This window comes from Erithacus rubecula (assembly GCF_903797595.1).
Source record: "Erithacus rubecula genome assembly, chromosome: 10".
In the NCBI taxonomy this organism is placed as follows: Eukaryota; Metazoa; Chordata; class Aves; order Passeriformes; family Muscicapidae; genus Erithacus; species Erithacus rubecula.
The window spans coordinates 16,806,328-16,831,023 of record NC_136662.1 but is presented as its reverse complement, the minus strand read 5'-3'; the positions used below and the strand labels follow the sequence as shown (position 1 = coordinate 16,831,023).

At 52.9% G+C, this 24,696-nt stretch overlaps 1 protein-coding gene across 6 annotated transcripts in view; it reads right to left on the bottom strand.

Annotated features, from left to right (window-relative positions):
- The window catches only part of SZT2 (SZT2 subunit of KICSTOR complex), a 52,994-nt gene that overhangs the window by 1,861 nt on the left and 26,437 nt on the right, over positions 1–24,696 (bottom strand). For 2 of the 6 annotated variants that reach the window (XM_079313888.1, XM_079313889.1), the window contains exons 29-71: positions 24,268–24,433; positions 24,091–24,183; positions 23,836–23,917; positions 23,422–23,703; positions 22,920–23,058; positions 22,566–22,682; positions 22,420–22,483; positions 21,878–22,063; positions 21,468–21,809; positions 21,149–21,338; positions 20,695–20,769; positions 20,402–20,540; positions 20,046–20,166; positions 19,677–19,806; positions 19,418–19,570; positions 19,203–19,305; positions 18,723–18,840; positions 18,381–18,492; positions 17,855–17,973; positions 17,247–17,411; positions 16,588–16,672; positions 13,372–13,560; positions 13,060–13,257; positions 12,538–12,707; positions 12,204–12,370; positions 11,698–11,795; positions 10,723–10,855; positions 10,485–10,612; positions 10,067–10,197; positions 9,693–9,875; positions 9,014–9,284; positions 8,736–8,815; positions 8,284–8,409; positions 6,418–6,623; positions 6,207–6,300; positions 4,793–4,873; positions 4,304–4,378; positions 3,219–3,432; positions 2,778–2,961; positions 2,382–2,504; positions 1,642–2,143; positions 1,203–1,319; positions 1,032–1,100 (exon numbers count right to left, since the gene is read on the bottom strand). In XM_079313888.1, the coding sequence (XP_079170014.1) occupies positions 1,032–1,100; positions 1,203–1,319; positions 1,642–2,143; positions 2,382–2,504; positions 2,778–2,961; positions 3,219–3,432; positions 4,304–4,378; positions 4,793–4,873; positions 6,207–6,300; positions 6,418–6,623; positions 8,284–8,409; positions 8,736–8,815; positions 9,014–9,284; positions 9,693–9,875; positions 10,067–10,197; positions 10,485–10,612; positions 10,723–10,855; positions 11,698–11,795; positions 12,204–12,370; positions 12,538–12,707; positions 13,060–13,257; positions 13,372–13,560; positions 16,588–16,672; positions 17,247–17,411; positions 17,855–17,973; positions 18,381–18,492; positions 18,723–18,840; positions 19,203–19,305; positions 19,418–19,570; positions 19,677–19,806; positions 20,046–20,166; positions 20,402–20,540; positions 20,695–20,769; positions 21,149–21,338; positions 21,468–21,809; positions 21,878–22,063; positions 22,420–22,483; positions 22,566–22,682; positions 22,920–23,058; positions 23,422–23,703; positions 23,836–23,917; positions 24,091–24,183; positions 24,268–24,433 (6,520 nt within the window). The remainder of the gene's footprint in view (positions 1–1,031; positions 1,101–1,202; positions 1,320–1,641; positions 2,144–2,381; positions 2,505–2,777; positions 2,962–3,218; positions 3,433–4,303; positions 4,379–4,792; positions 4,874–6,206; positions 6,301–6,417; positions 6,624–8,283; positions 8,410–8,735; positions 8,816–9,013; positions 9,285–9,692; positions 9,876–10,066; positions 10,198–10,484; positions 10,613–10,722; positions 10,856–11,697; positions 11,796–12,203; positions 12,371–12,537; positions 12,708–13,059; positions 13,258–13,371; positions 13,561–16,587; positions 16,673–17,246; positions 17,412–17,854; positions 17,974–18,380; positions 18,493–18,722; positions 18,841–19,202; positions 19,306–19,417; positions 19,571–19,676; positions 19,807–20,045; positions 20,167–20,401; positions 20,541–20,694; positions 20,770–21,148; positions 21,339–21,467; positions 21,810–21,877; positions 22,064–22,419; positions 22,484–22,565; positions 22,683–22,919; positions 23,059–23,421; positions 23,704–23,835; positions 23,918–24,090; positions 24,184–24,267; positions 24,434–24,696) is intronic. The other 4 variants (XM_079313891.1, XM_079313892.1, XM_079313890.1 and 1 more) reach the window with 3 other exon arrangements.

The window sequence follows — 24,696 nt, the reverse complement described above, 5'->3', positions numbered from 1 at the left end:
AAAAAAAAAAAAAAAAAAAAGCCCTGAGAGAGTTTTCAGAGGCCACAAGAATGGGATGAATGCTAAGCACAAAATAAAATGTTATGAAAACAAAGGATTTCTGTTACAAAATGAGAGTCACTGGGAGAGGGGATGGATGATCTGGGTTTATCATATCAATGACCACAAGGTGACACTATGACCATCAGGTGGCAGGAAGCACTGAGCAGCCCTTCCAGCAAGCACTACCTCTTCTGTCTCTCCTACCTGCTTTTCAGATAGAGTGTGATTTATTTGATACAGCATCAGTTATTCTGCAGTCTCTGCAGAAGCCTTATTGTGGACTGAAGCCTCCTGTAGATCCCCTGCTCTCACATGGAGCTGCATTCCCTGGGATCCATCCTGTACCCTGCCTGAGAGCACAGCTGAAAGCAAAGTACTTTTGCCCTCAAGTTCAGTGAAGGCAAAGGCCCTTGCAGATCTGCTGGGACCCTGACAGTGCAGGTCCCCTTCCTTCATGCCTGGTAGGAGCAGCCCCCAGCAATGGTGACCCCTCCCAGCCAGACCCAGTGTGATCTGACTTTGGACTGAATACAGAAGGACTGCTTAGCCTGGATAGAGAGACAGCTGAGAAAATGATCCAAAAGCAATCCTGTGAAGGAAAAGAGGATCAAGTGCTCACTGTTTTCTAATACAAGAACAAAGGGGCATCACATGGAAAGAACAGTAAGAGCTTCAAAAATAATCCAAAGAAGTTCTTCACCAAGACTCCAATTGCCTCATGGAGCTGCAAGTCAGGGGAAATCATGGATGCCACAAATTAACCAAATGAAATAAAGCTAAGAAGGGCTATTAAATAAACACAAAGGCCACTTCTAGCTACGATGGGCCTAAGTTACAGATTTTCAGATGCTGGCACAGTATTTAGGAGAAGCATTACAAGCTTCTTGACCTGGTCATGTTCTCATCCACACCTTCCCTTTGCTACTGCTGGACCAGACAGATTCCTGGCCCAAGCCAACATAGCTGTTGATCTGTTCCCAAGAACTTACCGTTTTTCCTGAATGAGAATCAAGAAACACAAGAACAAAGCAATCTGTGAACTTCTGGTTAAGCACAACCTGTCAAGAGAGTCACAGAGCACGTTAGAAAGGAGCCAGTACAGAACCCAGGACGGGGACACAGGGACAGAGGCTGCAGGTGGGCACTGGGCTGTGTCTTACCAGATACTGGGTGCCAGTCTCAGCGTTGTGGAAGTGCCGACAGCTCTGGGGAAAGCGGCTCAACAGCACCTTGATGAGGCTCTGGTACCAGGAGACTGTCATGGTGAGGAAGCATTCCTGAAGGCATAGAAAAGGCCTGATCTTCAGCCTCCCTCTAGCCATGGCACCAGCAGCCATAATGCTACAGCAGCCTTTAGACCCCAAATCAGATGCAGCCTTCATAGCCCACTGAGGATGTTGACCAAGGGCTGTCCACTCTCTATAGACAGGCCCACACAGTCTCTCCCTTCCTTTGCCAGCTAGGAGCTGTGTTGCTGCCCCTACCTTCCCACCAAGTAGGAAGAGATGTGCATTGCAGGCCCCTTCACCTGGCACCCCACTCCCTCCCCAGAGCAGAACAGCAGCTGCTGTGCACTGTGCCCCCATCCCTGCTGCTCACCAGCTGGGGGTCGACATCTGCAATGGACTTTCCATGCACGGCATCGAGCAGCTCCTCCAGCTCCACCAGCGAGAGCTTGCCCAGCTTCAGCTTGTCAGAGGCCAGAGGCTCCAGAAGGAAGAGGCGCTTCCAGAGGTTGTCCCTGCGGCAGTGGCACTTGGCCAGCTGCACCATGCTGCTGAGCTGCTTCTGGGCTGAGGCCACCTCGGAGGCCAGCAAGGGGAAGAGCGGAGAGGTGTAGAAGAGCCCAGGCCCCAGTTTGACCTGCGTGCCCCCCGCGTAGAACTCGCTGCTGTCCTCCACATCCTGCCACAGCTCCCGCTCCGCCGCTGGCTGCTGGCCCAGGCCGGGCTCTGGCTCTGCTGCTTCCCAGGCTGCCCGGCCCACCACAGGCTCCAGCACCTCCCGCTGCAAGCGCGGCAGCTTCTTGAAGCGTCGCATGTCGGCCGTGAGCCGCGGAAAGAGCTCCCGCTGGCTCGTCATGATGACATAGAAACGCAGCCTGGGAGCAAGGACACACTTCTGACCTGGGGAAGGGCTGCTCCCCTCTCAGCTGCATTGCAAATGAACCACAGGCCCCTCTGCCCCTGCCAGAAAGGGTGCTTCTCTGCCTGGGTTCTCACAGTGATCCTCCCCAGACACCAACAACTCTGCCTGTGCTATTCCAGACAGAACCAGTCCTTCCCAGAGCCCTCCTCCCCAGCCAGGCAGCTTTGCTGTCACTGGCCCCCAGTGCTCACCGGAGCATGCGTCTCTCTGCCTCACTCTGCTCCTCAAATGGTGCTGCGCTGTGACAAACCAGGAGGGACACATCGAAGTCATCATGATGCCGCAGACCTTCAGAGTCCTTGTAGGAGCCCGAGCTGGCATAAAAACGCACATCAGTATGAAGGAACCCTCACTTTGTTCTCCCAGGGCTCCTGATCACAACAGAACTGTTGGACATGGGCAATTCCACACAGCAGGACTCCTCAGACGTGCCATGGGAAATGTCAAATGCACCTGCACACCACCCCTGTTGGCCATCTCAGGACTGGCCAGAACTGTTGTCTGGCACTGTACAGAACAGCCAGCTTTTCAGGCACCTTGGGGCAGTGTCCCCAGCAGCTCCAGGCACTGGCAGCAGATGCACTCACCTGTTCCAAACAGAGACCAGTGCATACTCGTTCTGCTCTGTGCCCGGCGTTCCCTTTTTGCTGTCATTGCCCGTGGCTGGTCGGGCCATGCGCAGGGGTTTCATGTGGTAGGTGTTGGCGTGGTCAGCAATGTAGTTGTACAGCTGGTGTGCAGTGATCATGTTGGTGGGCAGGGCCAGTGTGCCTAGTGGAAAAATACACTGCTATCACAGGAGACACTCTGTGGCTCTTACCTGGGTAAAGCACTGTCCTCCCATCTACTACCAACCCACCCCTTCCACAACAGGGCAACAAGGACTTTCCCTGGAGCACAGCTCCTCCTACCACCCTCACCCTGTCATCTCCCTGAATAGTCCAAAGGTCAGGTTTATTTGTAAAGGACTTTTGCCAAGTTATGTGCTGGTGATCAACCCCAGACTGATCATATATTGACCTACATACCTTGGAAAACATGATTACGGCCAAATTTGGGGATGTCAGGGTGATGGGCAATGAAATCCTCCAGGAAGCTGGTGAGATGGTAGCCCTGGCGGAGCGTCATGTGGGAGCCCAGCAGGTACTGGTGCACTATGCGCAGGTGGAAGTCGTAGCTGAACGAGTGCACGTGCATGAGGTCCCGCACCTTGTCACACTCCTCCGTGAAGAGCATAGAGAGCTGTGGAGGGACAGGGAGTCAAGGCAGGAGTGTTACCAGGCACCTCACAGCCTCCTGCAAAGCCCTGCTGACAAGGCATGGCACAGCCAGTGCAGCTGCCCCAGCATCAGTGCAGGATGCAGCCTCACAACACTGCCCTGAGCCTGTGCAAGCTTACCAGCAAAGACTCAGCAAACCTGCAGACAAGGTCCTGGAAGGCTCTAAGCTTAGGAGGAACACTCCTGGCATATCTAAGATGCAGCCTTGCTACAGAGCTCCCTTGGAAAGGACAGTATGCTTATGCCTCCTGGCTCATACAGCCTGGGGCTGGACACCCAGTGCCCTTGGGAACAGGCAGGAGACACCCTGACCCTACAAAGGAGAAGGGAGCAGGCAGCCTCAGAGTGTTGTAGAGCAAGGCACAGAGGTATAAAGGAACCTTTCTGGTGTGTGCAGAAAGTAATCTCTAGCAAAGGGCAGGAATCATGTCCACAGATTTCTGTTCCCATTCCACTTCCTTCTTTTCCAAGGGAAGCAGAGAGCCATGCACTGACTTTCCTTGGGGCAGACAGAATTTTTTGCAAGCAATTCTTTGCCAGATTTGCTCCTATCCCTCCCCAGTCTGCTCAGTCTTGCTCCCCAAGCTAGGAAAAGGGTTGAACTCTTGCCAAATCTCCCACTCCCTTTTACTGCAATCCAGCTCTGCTCAAGCAGTGCCAGGGAGGGCATGTGGCTGCAGAAGGCTCTCTGAGGCTCTGCTTTTCCATGAAGAGGGAGCAGAGCTCTCCAGGACTTGCTATGCCTGAGATGCCCACTATGTTCCAGAGATCACTCCTCCCCACAAAGCATCCCCAACCCTGAGGAGCACCAGCTGTGGCTGCAAAGCCATTACCTGAGAGTTCACAGACTGGCCCATGGGGATGCGTGAGCACTCCAGCGCGTACTGCTTCACACAGAAATAACAGCCCTGGAGGAGAGAGCATGTGAGCACAGCACAGCACAGCACAGCACAGCACAGCCTTGGGACTCTCCTGGGAAGGAGCCCAGGCTTCACACTTGGGCTGGGGCCCAGACACACTCACCCCATGTTCTGTCTCACCTCTCATCTGAACCAAGCCAGACCAGCCAACATGTGGCTGAGCACAGAGCATCCTAACTGGTGCTGAGCTCTTAATTATCCTTCCTCCAGGTAACTCTTACTACTCTGAGCCCTGCAGAATCATCTCCAGCTGATCCCAGTCTTGCAGGACCATGGAAGAAGCAGGACAGGACAAATGAAGAATCACATGTCTCTGCTGCACTCCTCATCACTCCCTTTGTCACCTCTGAAGACTGTCCCTGAAGATCCCCCAGAGATCATACTTTGTTTCTTGTTTCTTACCTGGAAGGCCAACTCCATGAGCACAATTCCACCTGGAAGAGCTCTCTGTAGATGGTAGGTGGCGACAGCAGGGCTTGTGCTCTGGGAAGAGAAGGACAAAGCTGAAAAGGCTCTCTGGCACACATGGGTGTGAAGCTACCACAAGGCTCTGTGGCTGAGGTAGAAATAGAGGGGCCTCATTAACTGAGCAATCTCACTAGGCAGAAGAGAGGAGATACGGCAGAGCTGACAGTGAAAAGAATCCCAACAAACCTAATAAACAGCCTTTGTGAGAACACACCAGGCACACTGATCCCTTCTCTCCTGCTTGCTCAGGAAAGGGTGTGTCTAGAGTGTGGGACACAGTGAGCCAAGGAACAGTAGTGTCCATGGAACCTCACTCCCTGCTGTGGTGTCCTCAGACCATTATGCCTGCCTGATAGCACAGCTATCAGAGACATCCTGTCTCAACACAGAGTTTAGCTGCCAGCAAATTAATTTTCTCCCTCTTAACTTGCTCAGCAGATTGCTCTCTTCTCATTTTATCTGCAAGGTGTTGTCTTACCCACAGTCCTGCACCAACATCAGCCAAAGACAAGAGTCAATAAAGTGTTGGAAAAGGGTGAGTAAATGCTACGTGTTCCCATCATCCCTAGGTGATTCCACAAGCCATTGGTAGTTTCTACTTAAATACTCTAATGGATTCCTCTTCCAGTACTTATTTGGTCTTGTAAGCTCATGTTCACAAAACTCATGTGTTCACAATACCTGCTGCTCAAAGAAAGACTCTCTTTAGTTTCAAAACTGGCTCCAAATACTTTTATTTAATGGTCTCTAGGTGTCTCTAAGACAGGAAAGGGTCAATATCTTTCCAGGTTAGCTGCAATATTGTAGAGCTCTGACTTGTTCCTCCCTAGCTGCCACTTCTTTATACATGAGGAACCTCAGCCTGCTCTCACAGTAGAGCCATTCCAGGCTTATCTTCTCTAACCTCTTTAACTTCTGCATTCATCTCACTCTAACTAAAGACCCTTCTGCCCTAGAGTTGCCCTTAAGCATAGATGCTGAAGATTCTCTGACAGGTAATCTTTCACAATCTCACCCAAAAGCAGCTATCCTTGCCTTAGGTCATCCTGTTTCTCTTCTGAGCCCCTCCAAGTTGTTACCAGACTTTTGATACCAGGGGCAAACCCTGGTTCCACCTAATGCCAGGAAAGGGCTCTGAGGCCTGTAAGAGGACATGCAGAAGGGCAAAGAGATCTCATCACACCCAAATTCTGGAAGATGGCACTGGTATAGACAGGCTGGCTTTGATGCTTTCTCGGTCCTCCCACAGCCCTTCTGCCTGAAACAGTTTCAAAAGCCAACCAGAACTGGCCCACTCCACAGCCTGACTTCCATCCCAGTTCCACCCTTGTAACAGAAATGCACTCACCTTTGGACTTCCCTCTGGTTTTGGCTTTGTGTAGGAAAAAGACCCTCTACCCTCCACTCCCATTGCTGCCAGAGCTCGGATCCGGCTTGTGCTACTGGAAATGAGAGCAGAGACAGTCTTGAGCAGGGAGCCAAGACCTATTGTGTCAAAGCAGGGCTCAGCTAGTGTGTTGGCTCCTCTCCAACACCAGGGCTCCCAGCATGTCACTGACCTGCGAGTGGTGGGTGAGGGTGGCCGCACCTGGACCAGAATGAAGCCCATGCTCTGCAGGTACTGGATGTACTGCTGCAGGAAGGCATTGCACATCTCCTGCAGCCATGGCTCCTCCTTCACCTTGCAGGGCAGTGCTTCTGCTGAGTCACAGCTGTGGCTGCGGTCCCTCCCTGAAGCTGTAGAGTCGTTGGAGCGGTGGCGCTTCTGCAAGGGAAAGAAGTTCCTAAGGAGAACTGCTGTGACTGGCCCCAGCAGAGGACACCAGGTGCCCTGTTGAGCAAAAGGTAGATCTCTCTGCCAGAGAGCACTAACATCTGGTTGTCCAAGCACTGTTCTAGTGCATGTGCCAAAATGCAAGATCCAAGATCTACCCAGCTATGCACTGACCTAACAGCGCTGCAATAACCTGCAAGGACCTGCTGCTTGTGCCAGCATTCACATCTGCCTCCCCCAGAATAGCTTCCACAAAGTGTTAGTGGCTCACAACTGGTTCATGCAAAGCTCAGAGCTTCAGCTCCTATTGCCATGGTAAGAGTCCAATCCCCTTATGAATCCTGCTGACTTCTCAGGATTTCCTAGCAGTTCAGTAGCACTGAAAAGGAACAGTGCTTCCCTTTAAACACTTTCAGTTCTCCTTTTGATGTCCTGAATACTCCTTTTCTTGGTGCTGAGAGAGACTAAGGTTTTTTGTTTTGATCTCTCTACTTTAAGCCTGAGGCTCTGTTACATGTTTTTATCTGGCTTTCTGCCTATCTGCTTCACCAACTGCAAGAGATGTCTCTTTACCTGGAACCTCTCCAGCTACTCTCTGACCTTCTCCAAGTCTCTGCAGTTCAGTGCCTTTGCCGCAAGATGTTTGCTCTCACACTTACTGGCCAGATGAAGACATTAATATACTAGTATTTTAAAAGTTTATTAGCATATTACCCGTTATACTAACGCCCCTTTCTGATGTACTCTAACCAGTGCCTGCTGTACTCAGCTGTTCACAAATTGAAGAAACCACTGAGATGTGTGCTCTATACAGGCTCTGCAGTGAGTGTACAATACAAGAGGGTTCCAATTTCTCTGCACATTGTGCTGTTCTACTGGGAACCAGGTCCCAGCTCCCACAAAAGCTCTCATTTCACAGGCTACTCAGGTGCCTCTTGACTTCCTTGCATTCTTTTCCTGTTCTGACCAATCTGAACAGCCCTCCAGCACTGCAAAGCCTGGCATCTTATATATCCCAATAAAACACCTGGAGATATAAAACCCAATACACCACCTTGAAACCCCTGCTGCCAGGCTCTTCAAATCCAATAACCAATTTCCATTTTGCTCTGTTCCAAAAACAAAGTGAAGTTTTCCTTCTGTGAAGATACTTTCCCTTTCACCTGTGAGTATTCAATTTCTGTAGAAACCTCTGCTTAAAGACTTTGTCAAAATCCTTTTGACACTCTGATAAATTACAACAGCCTGTTCTTCCCTTCTGATACACACACACACAGACTGTGAACAGCCGGTGTGGGATCTGCACTGGTTAGCCTGTCAGGTTGCAACCTGCTCAGGATTCAGCTGGTTTGCTTTCAACTGTTGTGGGTATTTGTTGGGTCCAGGAAAGGTTTACCAGGTCTGGCTGCTGAATGCAGAAGGGAAGTTTTGCTTCCTTAACAGATCAGTATCAGGAAGTGCCCTAGATGGCTCTCCAGACTCAGCCCTGAAAAGCTTTGAGGACTGAAGAATTTTCTCAGTCCCCATCTTACAACATTCAAATTCATCCTGTATTTTAGGAGTGAGGCCAGAGCAGCCTTGTCTTGGGAGAAGACTGCTCCTTTGTCCCTGTGCACAAAGGCTGACCCCACTGGTGATTGCTGACACTCACCTTCCCCTCTACCTTGCCCAGCTGGTCAGTCTGGATCTGCTGTCGGAAGGCTGGGTCAAAGAGCAAGGGGGTGGCACAGTAGTGAACCAGGCGTGAGGACTGCTTCAGAGTCTCCAGGTCTGCCAGCTGCACGACACGACAGGAGCATGGTTACAGCACACACCCCTCAGCGAGGCTGGGAACAAGCTGTCCAGGACACTGCAGTGCTGCTCAAGTGGAGACAACTGGGGGAATCCCCTGCTTTACAGCCTTTCCAGTGCTGGGCAGGGAGGCCCCAGGCCCAAGCGTGGTTCAGAGCCCTGCAACCCCAAAAGTTCAAGCAGAGACCACTGCTGCACTGCCTAGCACCATCCCCACTAAACACCCTGCTGGAGCTGCAGTGCTCCCCATGGCTGGTGCTCCCAGTGTGCTGTAAGAAGACCCAGCCCACCACCTGCCCAGGCTGCACTCACACTGATAGGCATGTTGGACTGAGCTGATCTCTGCTGCCAGGTGACAAAAAGGTTTTCAATCTTCATCTGTTTCTCCAGTTCTGAAGGAAAGACAGCAGTCACAAGAGTATCAAGCCACAGCCCCAAGTATTGCTACTCTTCTCCACTCCCACCCTGAACAGGTCATAACCCACTCCCACAGAGAACTGTCTTCTTACAAAACTCGCTGTGGTCTGATCTCCTTTTCCATAAGTGAGATAATGAGGCAGGCTCCCATGATATCAGCCCCCTTGCTTTACCTTTCCTCTCCATGCTCTTGATTTCCAGGAACTGGGCCCCGTGCTGAGCCACAGGGTCGAAAGGTGCCAGGTCAGGCCCGTGGGGTATGCGCCGGATGGTGGTGACATCCCGCAGAGCCTCGTCGAAGGGCACCACGTCGGGATGGAAGTGCAGGGGCGGGAGGCTGCGGGCAGAGCCGCTCAGCCGGCCCTGCTCCTTGCTGGGCGGGGGACACGGGCTCCGGATCAGCGCATCCACCTCCAAAGTGGAGTTCAGGAAAGGATTTGGCTCCTAAGCAAACAGACACAGCCATGAAAGCCTCCTTACTGCCAGCCCTGGAGGAAGAACCAACAGAGTAAATCCAATTCTGGCCAACTGCTGAGATCTGTGTTAGCCTTTTCCACTACTAGTCCCAAGAAAAGTGTGCCATGGCTCTAATGTGAAGTAGGAAGCCCGTTCCTCAGCCTCCACCCTAAGTAATTCAGTCACCAATAAGTGCTGCCAGCAGAAGGACCTGGCTTCTCTTTCCACCTGTGCCCAAGAGCAGGGCAACAGTCTGGCTGGAAATGGTCAAGCTGGATCATTGTGAATGCCCTGCCAATCAGCACATGAAAGGTGCTTGCAAGCTTCTTAAGACCTCCAGACTGCCAAGGCCCTTCTTGAAGAAGAAAGGACTGCCCTCCCTGGCAGGTGCCTTACCTGCTTGCTGTCCTCATGCCACGGTGTGTCCATGAAGCAGTGGTGGTGGAAGAGTCCCAGCTTTTGGCTGATCAGGCAGTGCACAATGTGGGACCGGGCATTCTGCCACTGCAGCAGGCGTGTCAGGGAGCAGTTCAAGTTGGCCCCCAGGTCTGGGGACCAGTTGTAAGTGTAGAGAGTCAGCTGGAGAGAGAGGAAGGAGAGAAAAATTTAAGGACATGCTCAGAGAGCGCCTGCATGGTGGCACAGGCTGCCCCAGGTGTTCTGGTGGTACTTGCTGTAGCTGCAGACAGTTTCAGATCACAAGGCTGGAACAGGGAGAATGGCAACAGCCCAGTTACAGTTCCCCTGTTAACAGCCACAGCCATTGCTACCTTTTTGTCAATGATCTCCATGAAGAGGAACCTTTGCCGGGGCACCAGGTCTCGACCAACAAGGCTGGAATCAGAGCCTCTCTCTGCTGAGCTGAATTCCATGGCCTCAAAACGCTGCAGCCCTTTGTGAGCTGGAAGAAGACACAGTTATGACCCTCAGTACTGGTTCCACTTTTATGTCCCACCATGCCATTAAGGTGGCATGACAGGATGTTTTACCACAGTACTGCTCAGCTTGTCTTGAAATAAGCTGTTACAAGCACATTCAAGAGTAAGGTCTCAGAAGGCAAAACCAGACAAGCCATTGCCCATCTCTGGGCACAAGCAGTCTGTCCCAGTAAGGAGGGGAACCCTGTTCATTGATGTCCTCCCCAAAAGACCCCCAGCACAGTCCCAGGGACCATGGCCAGGCACTCACCTTGTTCTGTGCTGCAACGCCACTGCTGGAAGTTGCGTCCCAGCAGGATGAAGTGTCTGATGACTCCAGGACAAGGGCTGGCATTCTGACCAGACTTATAGGGCAGGAAGGCAGTGCTCCCACGGTAGCTGCAAAGAAAAGCCCCAGAGGTGGCTGCCAAATAGGGCTGTGGCAGGAGAAGTACAGCAGACCAACAGCTGCTAGTGCCAAACAGCCACCTGTGAATCACATAACTCACCAGATCTGCTCAAACACTTTGACAGTGGTGTCACTCGCCAGGGCAGTGACCAGGTTCACCACTTCCACTAGGATGGAGGACAGGAGGAAACGAGAAACCATCTCCAAGGAGCACTGCTGCACTGATGGGCACCCTGCAGGGAAGATGTACTGTAGGACAAGGTGTCAAGCTGCCCCAGAGCCACATCCTGCCCACATGAGCAGTGGAGAGGGCCAAGGGCCTGAGGCAGGCAGAGCTGGAGAACAAGAACCTTACATGGACAAGAAAATGAAGCCTGAAATGACCCCTTGTTCCAGGTTCTGGCCCAAAGTGGGACCTGGACCAAACACCCTGTATCCTCTGAGTACAGCACTTTATTCCCCCACTTATTCCTTGTTCCTTGGCTTACTCCTCATCAGAGGAGGAGGGGGAGAGCTCTGCTTTGCCAACAGAAGTGTGAGAGGACGTACAAACACCAAGGTGAAAGGTAACCAGAAAGTAGCAACATGGCAACCCTACAACCCCAAATCTCTGCATATGAAGGGTGTTCCTCTTGTTCCTCCCTCCCTGCAAGAAGGTCTCCCGTGCAACTTCACAGTCCCAGAGCATTTTGCAGAGGCTCAGATCCTCCATCCCTGCTACATCTGAGAGCTAAAGCACTACCACAACGGGTGTTGGGAGTCCAGGTCTCTCCAACGCAGCTGCAGGCAAGTTCAGCAAGCCCTGGACTCAGAGCATGGCAGATATAACCACAGGCCTTAGAAGGTTTATTCTGATGCACAGGCACATGCCAGGCCTCCTGCCACAGCTTTCTAAAGCTGATGCTGGCCCTGAGACCAACGGGACTTTGGCAAGGTTTGGGGAGACAGAGGGTGTGTAACTAGGACCAGCAAGGAATGAAGACAGATGGTGCCATAGGACAACTTGTCCTGAGAGACCTGGCTAGAAAGGCCCACTGCCAACCCATCTGGAGGAGCTGGGACCTGAAACACATACCCAGGTGGTTCATGAATGCCATCCACTGCTGGCAGGTTTGATTGAAGAGTGGGTGCACAGTACCTACATCTCCTTCTTCCAACTGGCAGGCTCGGCGCCTGAGGAGAGGGAAGAGAAGCACAGGTTACACTAGATCAGTCATCTGTAGTGAAGGTAGAAAAGTGCAACAGTCCCCTCACAGCTCCAGAGCAGAGCCCTGGGAGCCTCCTTTTTGGGTTGATACAATCCTTGAGCTGGGTCACTCTTGGTCAGCAGCCATATGAGTGTCAGGTGTTGCACAGGGCCCCACAGTGCAGAGAAGGGACTGCTAGCAGGAGAAACAGCTGTGCTTCCAGCAACACTCCAGCAATAAGGGCTTTGTGTGTGGAAGGCAGCTTTCCTAAACTGCCTGTGTATGGGAGATACAAGGAAAAGGAATGTGGTCCAGAGGCCATCAGGATGCACAGCAATGAACAACAGGTTGGGGGAACAACACCCTGGCTGTCCAGCCAGCAGGCTGTGCTTGCCTCTGTGCCTGCTCCAGTTCAGCTGCAGCTGTGGCCCGATCCTGGCTCAGGTGCTGCTTGACATTCTCTGTCTTGTGCCGCCGTCTCGTGCGAGCCTCTTCTGGCCTCTCCAGCACGATGTCATCAGTAGTCTTGGGGCTGCCCAGCTCTGAGGACTCTGTTTTGCTCTAGGGGAGAAAGGGGTAAGTTAATGCTGTGCACCTCACAGCCCAGTCAGTGCCCTGATCTCAAAGTCCCTGCTGCAAGCCTAGCTTCCCACCCCCAGCCAGGTCCCTGCTGTCCATTCCTGACACACCATGAGGACCTTACAGGCCTGTTTCTGCAGCAACATTACCAGCATGTCCCAGAAGCTGCGGCGTCCCAGCTTGTTTGTGGGTGTCACTGGCTCTCCAGAGCTTGGTGAAGGTGCAGAGGTGAAGTGCAGAGGTGGAGGACAGCTCCTGCCAGGCCCCCCACTGGCCAGGGCCAGGCCCTTGGTCTCTGACATGGTCCTTCTTAGGCTTCCTGGGGAGACAAAAAAAATCAGACACTGCAGGGCCTCCCCCTGCAAAGCTGCTGGGGTACCCCATTGTGTCTGGCCAGAGCCTGGCTGGAGAAAAGGGAAAGAGACATCACTAACATCCAGCAAAGTGGATTCAGTCTCAGGGAACAGACAGACCCTTAAATATCTCTTCCAACACCAATATCAATAATGCTTCTTCTCCAAGACACCACAGCACACATATTGCAGAGGGGAGAGCAGCTTCCTCCCTCCTTGTCCACTCAACCAGCCAAGCACAGCCAAGCTCCCGCAGGCCAGGCAGGAGGAACAAAGCTGAGTGGAGGCTCACGGTGGCCATGCTGGCCAGGCTCTCACCTGCAGAGCTCAGCTCCTCCAGGTCTGCGGCGCTGAGCGGGCAGGCGGCCTCCACGCACAGCGGGGCCGGCAGCACGAGGAACTCCATGACGGCGTCGCAGAGCGCATGGCGCAGGGCCCCGCGCAGCTTCTCCGACAGCTGCAGCAGGCTGATGTTGCCCTTCTCCCAGATATCCAGGCGCACCAGCACGCAAGGCTCTGTGGGGACAGGGCGGTTCTGCACGGCTCTGCGACCCCCCTCAGCAGCCCTGCGAGGTGCCCCAGGGGCCGTGCAGGCCACGGGCCATTGGCAGCTGCTGGCCAGCTCCCCACCTGAAGGCAGGGGCTCAGCCCCCGGCTGGTGCCTGCTGACAGCCGTGAGACTCTCAAAGTCACTGTCCTGCAGCAGCCCCGGGATGGGCGAGGGGGAAGGCGGCTTCAGAGGGTCAGGCCTCTCCCCGTGGGGCAGCAAGGTGGGGTTGCCGTGCTCATCCACGAATGTCAGGGCAATGCAAGCGATTCCTGTGGGGCAGAACCGAGACAGCCTCCATCAGCGCAGCACCAAATGCACCCCAGTGCCTGCCTACACCTTGCCACCCCGCAGCTGGGAGCAGCATGTCACCACTCGAGCTGCAAGTGTCACGTGGCAGGCAGGGCCCACGGGAGGGAGGCAGCCAGGGGAGCAGAGGGTAGCTGAGCCTGTGGGGAGCCAGGGTAAGAAGCATGGGGTTTGGCACAGGGTGTCTTCATCATTCCAAGAATCTCTCTGCTGCAGGGTCACAGCAGATTTCACCTTGCCCTGCAGGAGCTTCCTGTGTTGTCCAGTGCCACATGCAAGAGGAAAGTATCTCCATGTACACCAGGAGAGCATTTATGCAGATTGATCCAAGATGGGGCTCACCACTCCTGTCCTCTTAAGGGACAGAGTACAGGGCCCAGACACTCTTCAGCAGCCCCCTCCAGGCTGTGAAGGGTGTAGAGTCCCTGCAGATGTGACAGCCTGCTGCAGATTACACTCACAGCACCCTCCTCACAGTACACCTGAACAAGATTAGAGGCCTTCCCCATGCACTCCAGCCAGGCGGGACTGGGCACAAGGCAGGCTCACATCCAGGACTAGTTTGGAGTCACTGCAGAGAAAAATTCAGAGCCTGCCTGTTGGCTCTCTATACCGAGCCCAAAGTACACACAGCAGGACAGCTCAGAGCTGCAGAGCAGCTGTGTGGTTCCTGCCCACGTGCTGTGAGCCCTGGGCCACACAGGAGAAGCCCTGCTATGGACCAGAGCAGAAACAAGAGCTGGCTCCCCAGGGCCCAGCTCAATGGCCAGGGCACCAGGGAAGCATCTGCAAGGTCCAAACCTCACATTGTAACCCTACATGTTCCCACCTCATTTGAAAGCTCCCTAAGTCAGCACACAGGTGGCTGGATGACAAAACTGCCCCAACACTGCCCAAAGGTGATGTGCCCAGACACAAATAACCTCAGCCCTACAACACTGCTGAGCCCATCTCTCCTTCTCCATTCCAGCAAGGATGGCAGTGACACCAGACTCCACTGCCACAGAGTAACCAGTGCCTCTGACAGATCCCTAGCTCTGCTCTGAGGACAGGCACCCTCTCTGCATGGAGACAAGCCCAGCCCAAGCAGGCTGTGCCCAGTCTGATCAGCAGCAGCACAACCACCAACCTCCATCACTCCTTTTGAAGTATAAGCTCTGCAGCAACCTTTCCCCCAAGGCATAGCCAACACAAGGCTGAGTGCACTGGGATGGAGAGAGATGCTCACAAAGCTCAAAGGAGAGAGGCAGGCATTCAAAACTAGAGGGCAGCTCATGTGCACCCACACTGAGGAAACTACACCTATGAGCAACCCCCACAGAGCCTCTTGCTGCAGCACTGCAGCTCTCCAGAACATGGGTGTCAATAGAGGTATCAAGAGCAGGAAATGTGCTGTATATTTCAGTGAATATGAGCTCTACCAACTGGACCTGCTTTCCTTAATCAGTAAAAGGCACCAACTCCTCAACAGTCTGGCTTGGCAGACAGTCCCAGGCCCACCAAAATGGCTGAATGATCATGTGGTAATTATAGACCATTCTCCTTTCCTTCTCCTGGATAAATTCCCACACTAAGCCCCTTCAACCTCTGGTACATTCCCCTATCACATCCACTCCTGTAGCTCTGCTTTGCTTCAGTCTGTCTGAGCTGAGGACATGAGAACAACCAACCACAATTCAAGCAGGCCAGGTCAGCAGCCTGCCCCTGCCCAATGAGCAGAAAGGCTCTCCTCCATCTCACAGGGAACAAGGTTTCCAGGTGCATGGACAAGCTGAAATCGAACCACTACATCACAGGCAAAAAAAACAGCTAAGAAACTCAAAATCCGAGTTCTGGAGCTGTAGAATGAGGTACATCAGCAAGAGCTGCCAAGGGTCTCACTGCCTGGTGCACTGGAGGTGGCAAGCTAGAGAACTGTGGGGTCTCTGAGCCCCCTCTGACCCAGGCTCACTGAAATACAAAGCACACATCTAATGGTGCCTGGCCACTTCAGCCCCTTGCTAAGCAAGGGAACACCCCACACCAGGACACAGCCATTGGAAGAGTGATGATGCTACACCCTGGAGCATCAATGACATGTGAAACATCAGGACTCCCATCTGCCTCAGGGAAGAGATGCCTGTTTGGACCTGTGGGAAAAAAGATGCAGGATTTTGAAGTTCACCCCTTGCAAGCTAACAGGGCAGCACACAGACCCTCAGCAGCTGGGAATCACTGAGCTGCCACCTCAGGGCAACAGGTTCTGTTTGCTCATTTATCCAGCCAGCAAGAAACAGGGCTCAGCTAAATGGACACACACACAAACACACAGAGGATTCAGAGCTGAAGCCACAACACAAGGAAAACAAGAACAGCTGGGACCAGAGAGCTGCATGGGAAAAGGAGATGGAATAACACTTGGAGCCATGGGTGCTACCTTGGAAGTGAGAGAGTGGAAAGAGGTGCTGCACAAGGTCCGACATGGTACCTACACAACAGAAGAACATTCAAACAGTGCACGAGGGGCACAGGACACACAATGGCCAGGTGACAGCCCATATGGCCTGCACAAAACATGACATGACAACCTGCTGCAGGGTGGGCCCTCTCCAATCCCTTCTCCAGCAGTCTAGAGAAAAAAGCAAGGACATTGCCCACACAGCTCATGCTCAGTTACACATAGCCAGATTTCCCTCTGCAGCAAGGTTTCTGCCACAACTGCTCCCACCTCCAGCCCCTGGAACCTCTGTGCCCCACACTTGTTGTGTCTAGAGCTGCTTCCTGCAGCAATGGTCAAGCTTAGCCAGCTGCTGTGTGGGAGGCCTTAGTTTGCTCTGCCACACATGCAGAGGGTGCAGTCCCTCAGGCACACACCTCCCTGACCTTCCAGCCATGGAGGAACACATGCCCACAGGACTGGCTCTCCTCAGTCACTCATGGCTCTTCAGCATGGGAAACACCACCCCAACACACAGCCCCATACCCTGTTTCAGAAGAACTGAGAACAATACCTTTTCCACCAGTGCCTTGGCCACCTGGCTTGTTGTACAAATAGAGATCTTGGTCAGGGATGCTCCCATTGTGGTTGAAGTAGTGCTAAGGAGAAGAAGGAAGAATACTGACAAAGATTAGAGAACTTGCCTTATGTATTTACAGAGCTCATCCCCAAACCCATAGAATTAAAACCAGACCTATTCAAAACACTTGCCAACACAGCCTTCACCACTGCTGGGATGAAGGAACCCCTTACAGCTCATACAGAGTTATGTGGCACTACATATCCAGCCTCATCCTCTGTCTTTACTACGGCCATGGTAAGGCATGGGTAGCTGCTCCCAAATTTTTATTAATCCTGATGTTTCAGTCCTTAGATCCAAGGGAGCAATGCAAGAAGCCAAGTACAGCTCTGGAAGGGGGTCTTTTCCCATGCCCCTGGGAGCTGACTTGTGGCTGTTGCTTTTTGCACAGCGACTGCCTGTCATGAAAGCATGGCCTGTGCGGGCTAATCAGGATGTGCTCAGCCCTGTAAAACACCCCCAGCAGTCAGTGTCAGCTTCTCCCTAACCCTCCACGGCAGAGCTGGCAGCATGACACCTGAGCTGCCCCAGCACCTGCCCCCAGCAGCAGCCAGAAGCTCGGCAGGCTGCTGTCCCAGCACAGCCCTGCTCACCTTGAAGTGGTGCTCCACGTTGCTGTCGGTGTACTTGGGGGTGTGCAGGAAGATGAGCAGGTTCTGCCGCAGGTAATAGGCCACGGCGTGCAGCCAGGCCAGGGCTGAGGGCGGCAGAGAGAAGTGCAGCACCTCTGTGGGCGGCGTCCCAGGGGGCTGGATAAACTGCACACAGGAGGCTTTACAACACAGCTGGGACTAGCAGGCTGCCCTGGGGCTCTAACACTGATAACAATGATGCTAGTTGGCTCGGCCAAGGGAAGTGTGGTGGGCAGAACCCTAGACAGTGCCCTGAGACAGATCATAGAATATCCTGAATTAAATGGGACTCACAAGAATCAAAGTCCAACTCCTGACCCTGCCCAGGACAGCCCCAAGATGTGGGCAGATGCTCATTCCAAGGTGTGGAAAGGAGGGCACAGGGAAGTCCTGCTACGCTGCAAACCCAGCAGAGGGAACCTCCCAGCTACCCTGGCACCCACACAGTATATACCTCTGTGAATGCTAGCCTGACCAAGCACTGGAGCAGGGAACAGGGGGTACCAAACTGCCCTGGCCTTTCTTGAAAGTGCTCTGGGATGAAGAGAGCAGATAAGCCAGTGAGGTACCTCCACATCTGCTGGGGTCAGCTTGCAGTTCCGCACCAGCATGACAGTGATGATATCCAGGGTGGCCTCATCCAGGCGCCTGCGCAGCACTTTCACCAGCTCATCTGTGATCTCAGGCCCTGACAGTGAGCAGAAGCAGCTTTTTCACCCCATCTAGTAAGAATGACTACAGCCACTTCTTCCTCCCTGCTCAGGATGTACCATCCTCACTCTCACTTCCCGCAGGGAACATGACTTTCCCCACCATTAGTTTTTTCAGACATATTTTTCTATGGGTTTATGATCATGAAAGACTGCTGGTGTAGTAGGTAAAGAAAATGCACTCCTGTACAGGGTCTACAGGAGGTTTCACTGTGGGCAATGGATCCTTTCCTTGCATTTTCACCCACACAGAACAGAGAGCAGCTCTGGGCTAAGGAAGAGCTATTTGCTCAGGAAGGAGATTTCTCTCTTCAAGCAAAGAGGGCAGAGAGCAGAGCTTTACTCTCCTGCTTTTAGCTCTGCTGTCAGGTGCTGCAACACATACCTGCTGGGGCAACACCATGGACCATCAGCTGGATGTGTCTGTCTATCTGTCCCACAGGGCGGGCAGAGTCCACACTGCGGCATGAGGCAGTGTCCAGAGAGGAACGAGAACCCTGCAGAAACAAAAACAGCCATGAGGAAGTAGTTTTGTATGAATTCTAGATCCATCATTGTCCCAGGCTGCCAGCAGGATCAGGCAGATGCCACTCACTGCTGCCCCACTCCACACATCTACAGGGTAAGTTTTACCCCACACAAAATCCAGGTTGGTGGAACTACTGAGCTGCCTCCACTCCTGTGACCATGAGCACCCATGTCCACTCACAGAGAGCAGCAGACTCACCATTAGATCCTCAGTGTAAATGGGCTCCTGGCTGCGTGTCAGTGCCAGCGAGCGAGATGATGCACTAAGGCTGCTCTCTGCTTCCCACACCTTCCCACTGTGGGTGGTTTCAGTCAGCCTGAATACAAGAGAAAGACACGTCAGCCTCCATTCCCAAAGATGACAGCATCATACATCCACAGAAGATGCACATCTTCCTTGCTCTCCCCTGTGTACTTTGTGGGAACTAGATCTTAGAATATGGAGCTTGTGGAAAAACTGCTCCCTGGCTCCCTCAAAAAAGCCATCATTTTTCCTCCCATGTAAAGGCTTAGCACAGGAAGAGCAGGATGGGCCTGGCTTGATGTGACTGACTTAGAAATCAGGTATTTGCTGCTTTGGTCACAGCACAGTCCTTGAGGCTTTCTGTCCCAAGGAGTTCTGTCTGGTGTAACACACAGAGCAAGGCCAAAAGGCCAACAAGTCACGCTGGCTTCTTACCGGAGGTAGAAAACAGATTTAGTGGCACGTTCCTGGTAGACAAACATATTCTTCCTGTTCACCACAGAGAAGGCGTTGAGCACCGAGCGAAGTGCCTGGATAGCTGTGGGCAATGTGGGACATCAGCTACCCCACATCCCCTTGCCTGGAGTGCCAATCCAGCCAGCAGCTGGGCTCCTGACACACCAAACGGGAGGGCACTGGGCTGTACGCACCTCGCGAGACGCCCATGTTGGGGCCCATCTTGAGGCGCGAATGCACGTGGATGAGAGTGCTCCACACCACCCCACAGGCAAAGTGCCCTGGCATGAACTGCATGGTGGCAGCCAGGTAGTCCCGGGGCTGGTAGCTCTCCTCTACAGAGTAATCTGTAAAGAACATAGGACATAGCTGGGGCCACAGCATGAAACTTAACATCTTCTTAGGCATCTGTGTATCACTGCAGCTGAGGCACAGCCAAGGAAATATCCATACCATCCGTGGGCATCACACGCTGCCTGTATGAAGTATAGGGTGTTTCACTCTTCCAGATGTCCTCCTCACTTTCTGCCACCAGTAATGAGTTGCATATGTGGCTGTCATGCAGGTCCTGTAGCAGCAAGCGCTGCAAAGATGAGGAAAGATTGGTTCTGCTGCTTGCACAGCCATGGAAGACAGCAAGAAGTGTTTAGGGACAGACTGAGTCCCTTTTCCCATGACGCACCAAGATGGGACTCTACCAGTTGAACTGGCACCCCAGGCCCTCCTCTAAGCTGAGTCCAAACTAGACAACCTCCAGAGGTCCCTTCTTATCTAAGCCATTTAATCACAGGCAGCTGTTAGTGCCCTCTTAAGATTTATTACCTGATTGACAACCCTGCAGATTTCACTGATCTTCTTCACCACCACCTGGTTGAGACTCTGGCACTCCCCTGGCTGCTCCTCTTCTGTCTCTGCTGATGCTGCCTTCTCCACACTCAGGCTGCTTTAAGAAGAAAGAGAGGATGGGGTGAGCAGGGCACCTGGACAGTGGCCATTACTGGGTGCTGTGAGCAGGAACACAGTGGGAAAGGATGGCAGTTTTCCCCTTATAGAGCATCAATCTAGTCCTGCAACTTCCCACTCACACTGGGCAGGGAGGAGATCCTGTGCAGAGATGAGTGAGTGGCAACAAGGTCACAGTGCAGAGAGGCAGTGGTCAGACAGGGGACCCCCCTTACCGTGTGTGGTAATAGACTTCCACTCGGTCCTGATGGATTTTTATGATGAGCCAGAAATCCGGCATAAGGGGACACCTGGGCTCCTGGTCACTCATTAACGCCTCCTCATACTCCGAGTCACTGCTTCCCCCATCATAACCTGCAATGTATCCTCACTTCAGCCCTAGGCCTGGCAGGGCAGCCACTCACACACCCTGCCCTCAGGGCTCACCCCAGCCCAGGCACACAGACCCCTCAGTGTGTCACTATCAGTGCCATCACACACCCTCATCCCCCTGCCCTGGCAGACTCACCCAGATGGTCGGAGTCCATGCTGCCCTGGCTCGACACGAGGCTCTGCACGCGGCTGGGACGCTGCCTGCTGGAGCCTGCAAACAGAAGAGGGGTTTGACCATGAAAGTGCTTGCTAAGCCCCACCCCATACCCCATCCACTGGAGAAACATTATGCCATAGGGCAATCAGGCTGTGCTGGCCACAGGGCTCCCACAGCCATTACTGAAGTCACCAGGAACTGCACGGCATTAGGGATATCAGTGCAGCAGCAGAGCCTAGTATCTTGGGTACTGTTAAGCACTGAATTGCAAGCACCCTGGGAAGGAATAGACCAAAGTCCTGGGTACCAATGTGGGTATTTAGGGACAGGAACAGCAGTAGCAGTTACATTATACACGTCACAGCCAGAACTGGGCTCTTCCCTTAAAAGTTTCTGATGCGGAGGCACATCCTGCCCACAGTGCAGCTCCTACCTTCCCTGCCCTGTGTTACAGACTCAGACAGGCTTGCTGCAGATGGTGTCACCAATGGCGATTTCTCACTGTTTCCCTTTTCAGAGGATGACGATGGCAATGACTGTATGGTTGTCTCTGGAACTGCCTCTTCCATGGAGTCCTGGCCTGGTGTTCTGCTTTGATCAAGTCTCAGCATATCTCCTGGAGTCTGTATAAAGTCAAGGTCAGAAAAACAACCAGAGAAACAGGCACTGAAAAAAAAAATCCCATCATCCTTTTACATTCTGTTACCAGGGTTCCACACATTCTCACCAACAGATTGCTCAGTGCTTCTCACCTCATTCTGTGCGTGGCTGCCTCCACCTGCAGGGTTTCCTGTGTCTGGCACAATGCGTGTCTCATTGTCTGGCCACTCCCATAGACCCCGGCCTTCTTCTGGGAGGACACAGTTTGTGTGGTGTAACAGCTCAGAGCCTTCTGCCTCTGTTTCACTGCTCACTTCCTGGCCTGCCTGGCTCAGGCTTGTCCTGGTGCCCCCTCCAGCTGGCTGCTGCAAGCAGGGTGTCCCTGAAGGGTCTGGAGCAGTTCTTCTGGAATGCAGCCGGCTGATGGAGATGTAGTGGTAGTCATTGCCTTCTGCATTCAGCATGTAGCCTGGCAGAGTCATTCTTCTGAACTCCTGCAACACAGAGAAGAATAAGCATCCTGCCAGCAAAGCATGATGCTGCCTCAGGGATTTCTCTTTACCTCCTTGAACTTCTCCAGAGAGTGCTCAGGCCCAAAGACAAACTGGAGCAGCACCACCTCACTGTGGCAGCTGGGCCGGCCCTTGGAGTTATAGATGTGGGTGGCCACCCTGTGCAGGATGGAGGTGCTGATGACCTGTGAGTGACGCAGTGCTGACACAATCTCATCGTCCAGGAGCCAGCGAATCTGAGCAGAGCAAGGACACAGCAACATCCAGGTCACCTGTGCTTGCAAGCCTGGCCCAATTCTCACCCAGTACCCAAAAGGATGAAGGCAGCTTTTCACCACCCACATCTCTCATCTCCTGAATGTACCTAAGGAAAGGCCTCTAGAAGACAGTTCTGCCTGGCTCACCCCAATTACAGCAAGAATTTTCTCAGGGTAATCCCACACTTTTGGGTACCACAAGGCTAACAGCTTATGTGACACCAGTAAAGCCTAGCAGCCAGTTCAGCTGACAGGTTGCAGCTTGGAGCAGGCTAGGAAGTGTGGAACAGTAGTTGTCTGCTCTAGCTGGAAGCAGGGAGGCAAATCTTGTTTACCTCATTCATTGTGGCTTCAATAGCCTGCCTGTGCACTCCAGGGAGGTTGGAAAGGGCAGGGTGCCTAGGAGAGAGAGGAGACAAAGCATCAGCCCTTCTCCTTCATGCAGCTCCCAGGCAGCAGAAGGAATGGGTGAGGGCCATACCTCTCATCTCCGGTGGATGGGAGCCGCTCCAGGTTGTGCATGATGTCCTCATCCGAGCGGAACGAGGACGGCTGCCCTGGGGAGCGCGTGAAGGACACGCTGCTCTCCGAGGTGCACCTGCCACAGGAGAGACACAGCCTGAGCGCTGGAGCCAGGGAAGATAAACAGACACAGAGAGCAGAAGAGGGATCTCTATAGGAAATGAGACTATCTAGGAAATATTTTAGTTTTCTTAAGGCTGTGACAAGCTCTGTGAGAAGAAGAATTGCAAGTCTCAGTACATGGAGATGAGCCAAGAATGACTGTCTGGCTAGGGCAGGCAGAGGGTGGATGACTGGGCCTCTTTCCACCTACCTGTTGTGGAGGATGTCTGTGTTCACAACTTCTATCTCCAGGGGCAATGTCAACACAAAGATGTCCAGGGTCACGCAGAGGTCCCCCAGATCAATGGTGTTCAAGCCTTGGCAGCTTTCTAGGCAGCCCAGAACTTCCCCTGAGGAGAGATCACAAACCAAGGGACTCAAGCAACCAACATCTCCACTTACACACACACCCAGCCTGGTGGCAAGTACAAAGACTGCAAGAGGTGGCTGTCACACACACCTGAACAGGCTCAAGAAGGCCACCATCATCTTCCATGATCCTTTCAACCTTCCATGACCAATCCCACAGCAAGTGGGAGACCTGGTGGAAAAGCCCTTATCTGATGATGGCAAATCTTGGGGATTTATGGGGAAGGCTGGTCTAGTGTGATTGCTGTTTAAGACAGCATGTTCACTCCAGGGGCTATTTCACCCAGCAGGGACCTGACAGAAGCCTTACTGCCATTTAACCTCCCAGCAAGAATTGTTCTTACCTAGACAAGTTGGCAGGGACTGCACGGGCATGGAGCTGTGCTGGCTACGCAGCTTCACAGAGCAGGTCAGGTGCACAAAGAGAGGGGGCATCTCCTGCTCCAGGAACTCGTGCTCATTGAGAGAGTCCCCTCCCAGCACACTGAAGGAGTCATCATCCTGGTTCACTGTGTTGGAGTCTGAGAGGGAATCTGAGTCTGGGAACTCATGCTCCAGCTTCTCACGGTACTCCACCTCCAGCTCAGGGTCACTCTCTGTGGCAATGCAGCATCCAGACACAGTCCCTGTGGATACAGGTTCCCTGTCAGCAAACCAGATCCACATCTCCAGAGACCTGACCAGACACAACTAGCTCTGAAAGGCATCACCACATGGACAGACATTTTCTTTTCCAAGATAGAGCAAGCAAATGTTACCTTCTTCAGCTGCCATTTCTGCCTCTGATCCCTCCATGTCCTCACTGCCTTTCCTGTCTGCCTGATCCCGAGATGCCTCTTCCTGAGATGGAGAGAGAAAGGGCACATATTAGAACCAGGCAATACATTAGGCTGTTGATGGGAACTCCACGGACTAAGTCTACCCATGGGTCTGCCAGCCCCAAATACAGATTTGACACCAAGAAAAGCTACTCCACAAGGATCAGGTGCCTGCCAGGACAGCCCCACGCCTACCTCCTTCTTGGCTGATGGTGGGCAGTAGAAGAAATAGTGAGGATTTGATGGCACTGGCTTGAAATGTAAACTTCCAATTTCCAGGAATTTTTCCTAAAAGAGAAATACCGAGTATGAAGCAGACATCCTACTCTACACTCTCCTACTGAAGCTAGGTAAAGCTTGTACATTCCTCACCTGGATAATTTTATGCAAGTCTGGGTGAGCCTGGCAGGGCTGTCCAATTTCCAGCAATGAGAGGGGAAATTCTGAACAGCAGCTGGTGCCCACACTGCTCTTTGGCTCCTCTGTGGGGCTGGCAAAGTTATGGGAGTCCTGCTCGCTGTAGTCTTCCATTTCAGCACTGACAGGATTGTGGACAGATCAGATTGAGAAACAAGACAAGTTTTATGTGTTATCCATCTTGCCAGTATCCCACCTCCCAGCTGCCCAATTCTCATCTGTGTCAACCAATCTCAACAGCCACAAGTGCACAGCCCAGGAGCCACCCATGTGCCCAGGTAAGGGCTCATGCTGTCTGAAGCCAGGCCTGGGGGAGTTTAACCATGCTGATCACATTGCCATGTCTGTACACCACACTACACACCCTGCCTGGGAAACAGAGAC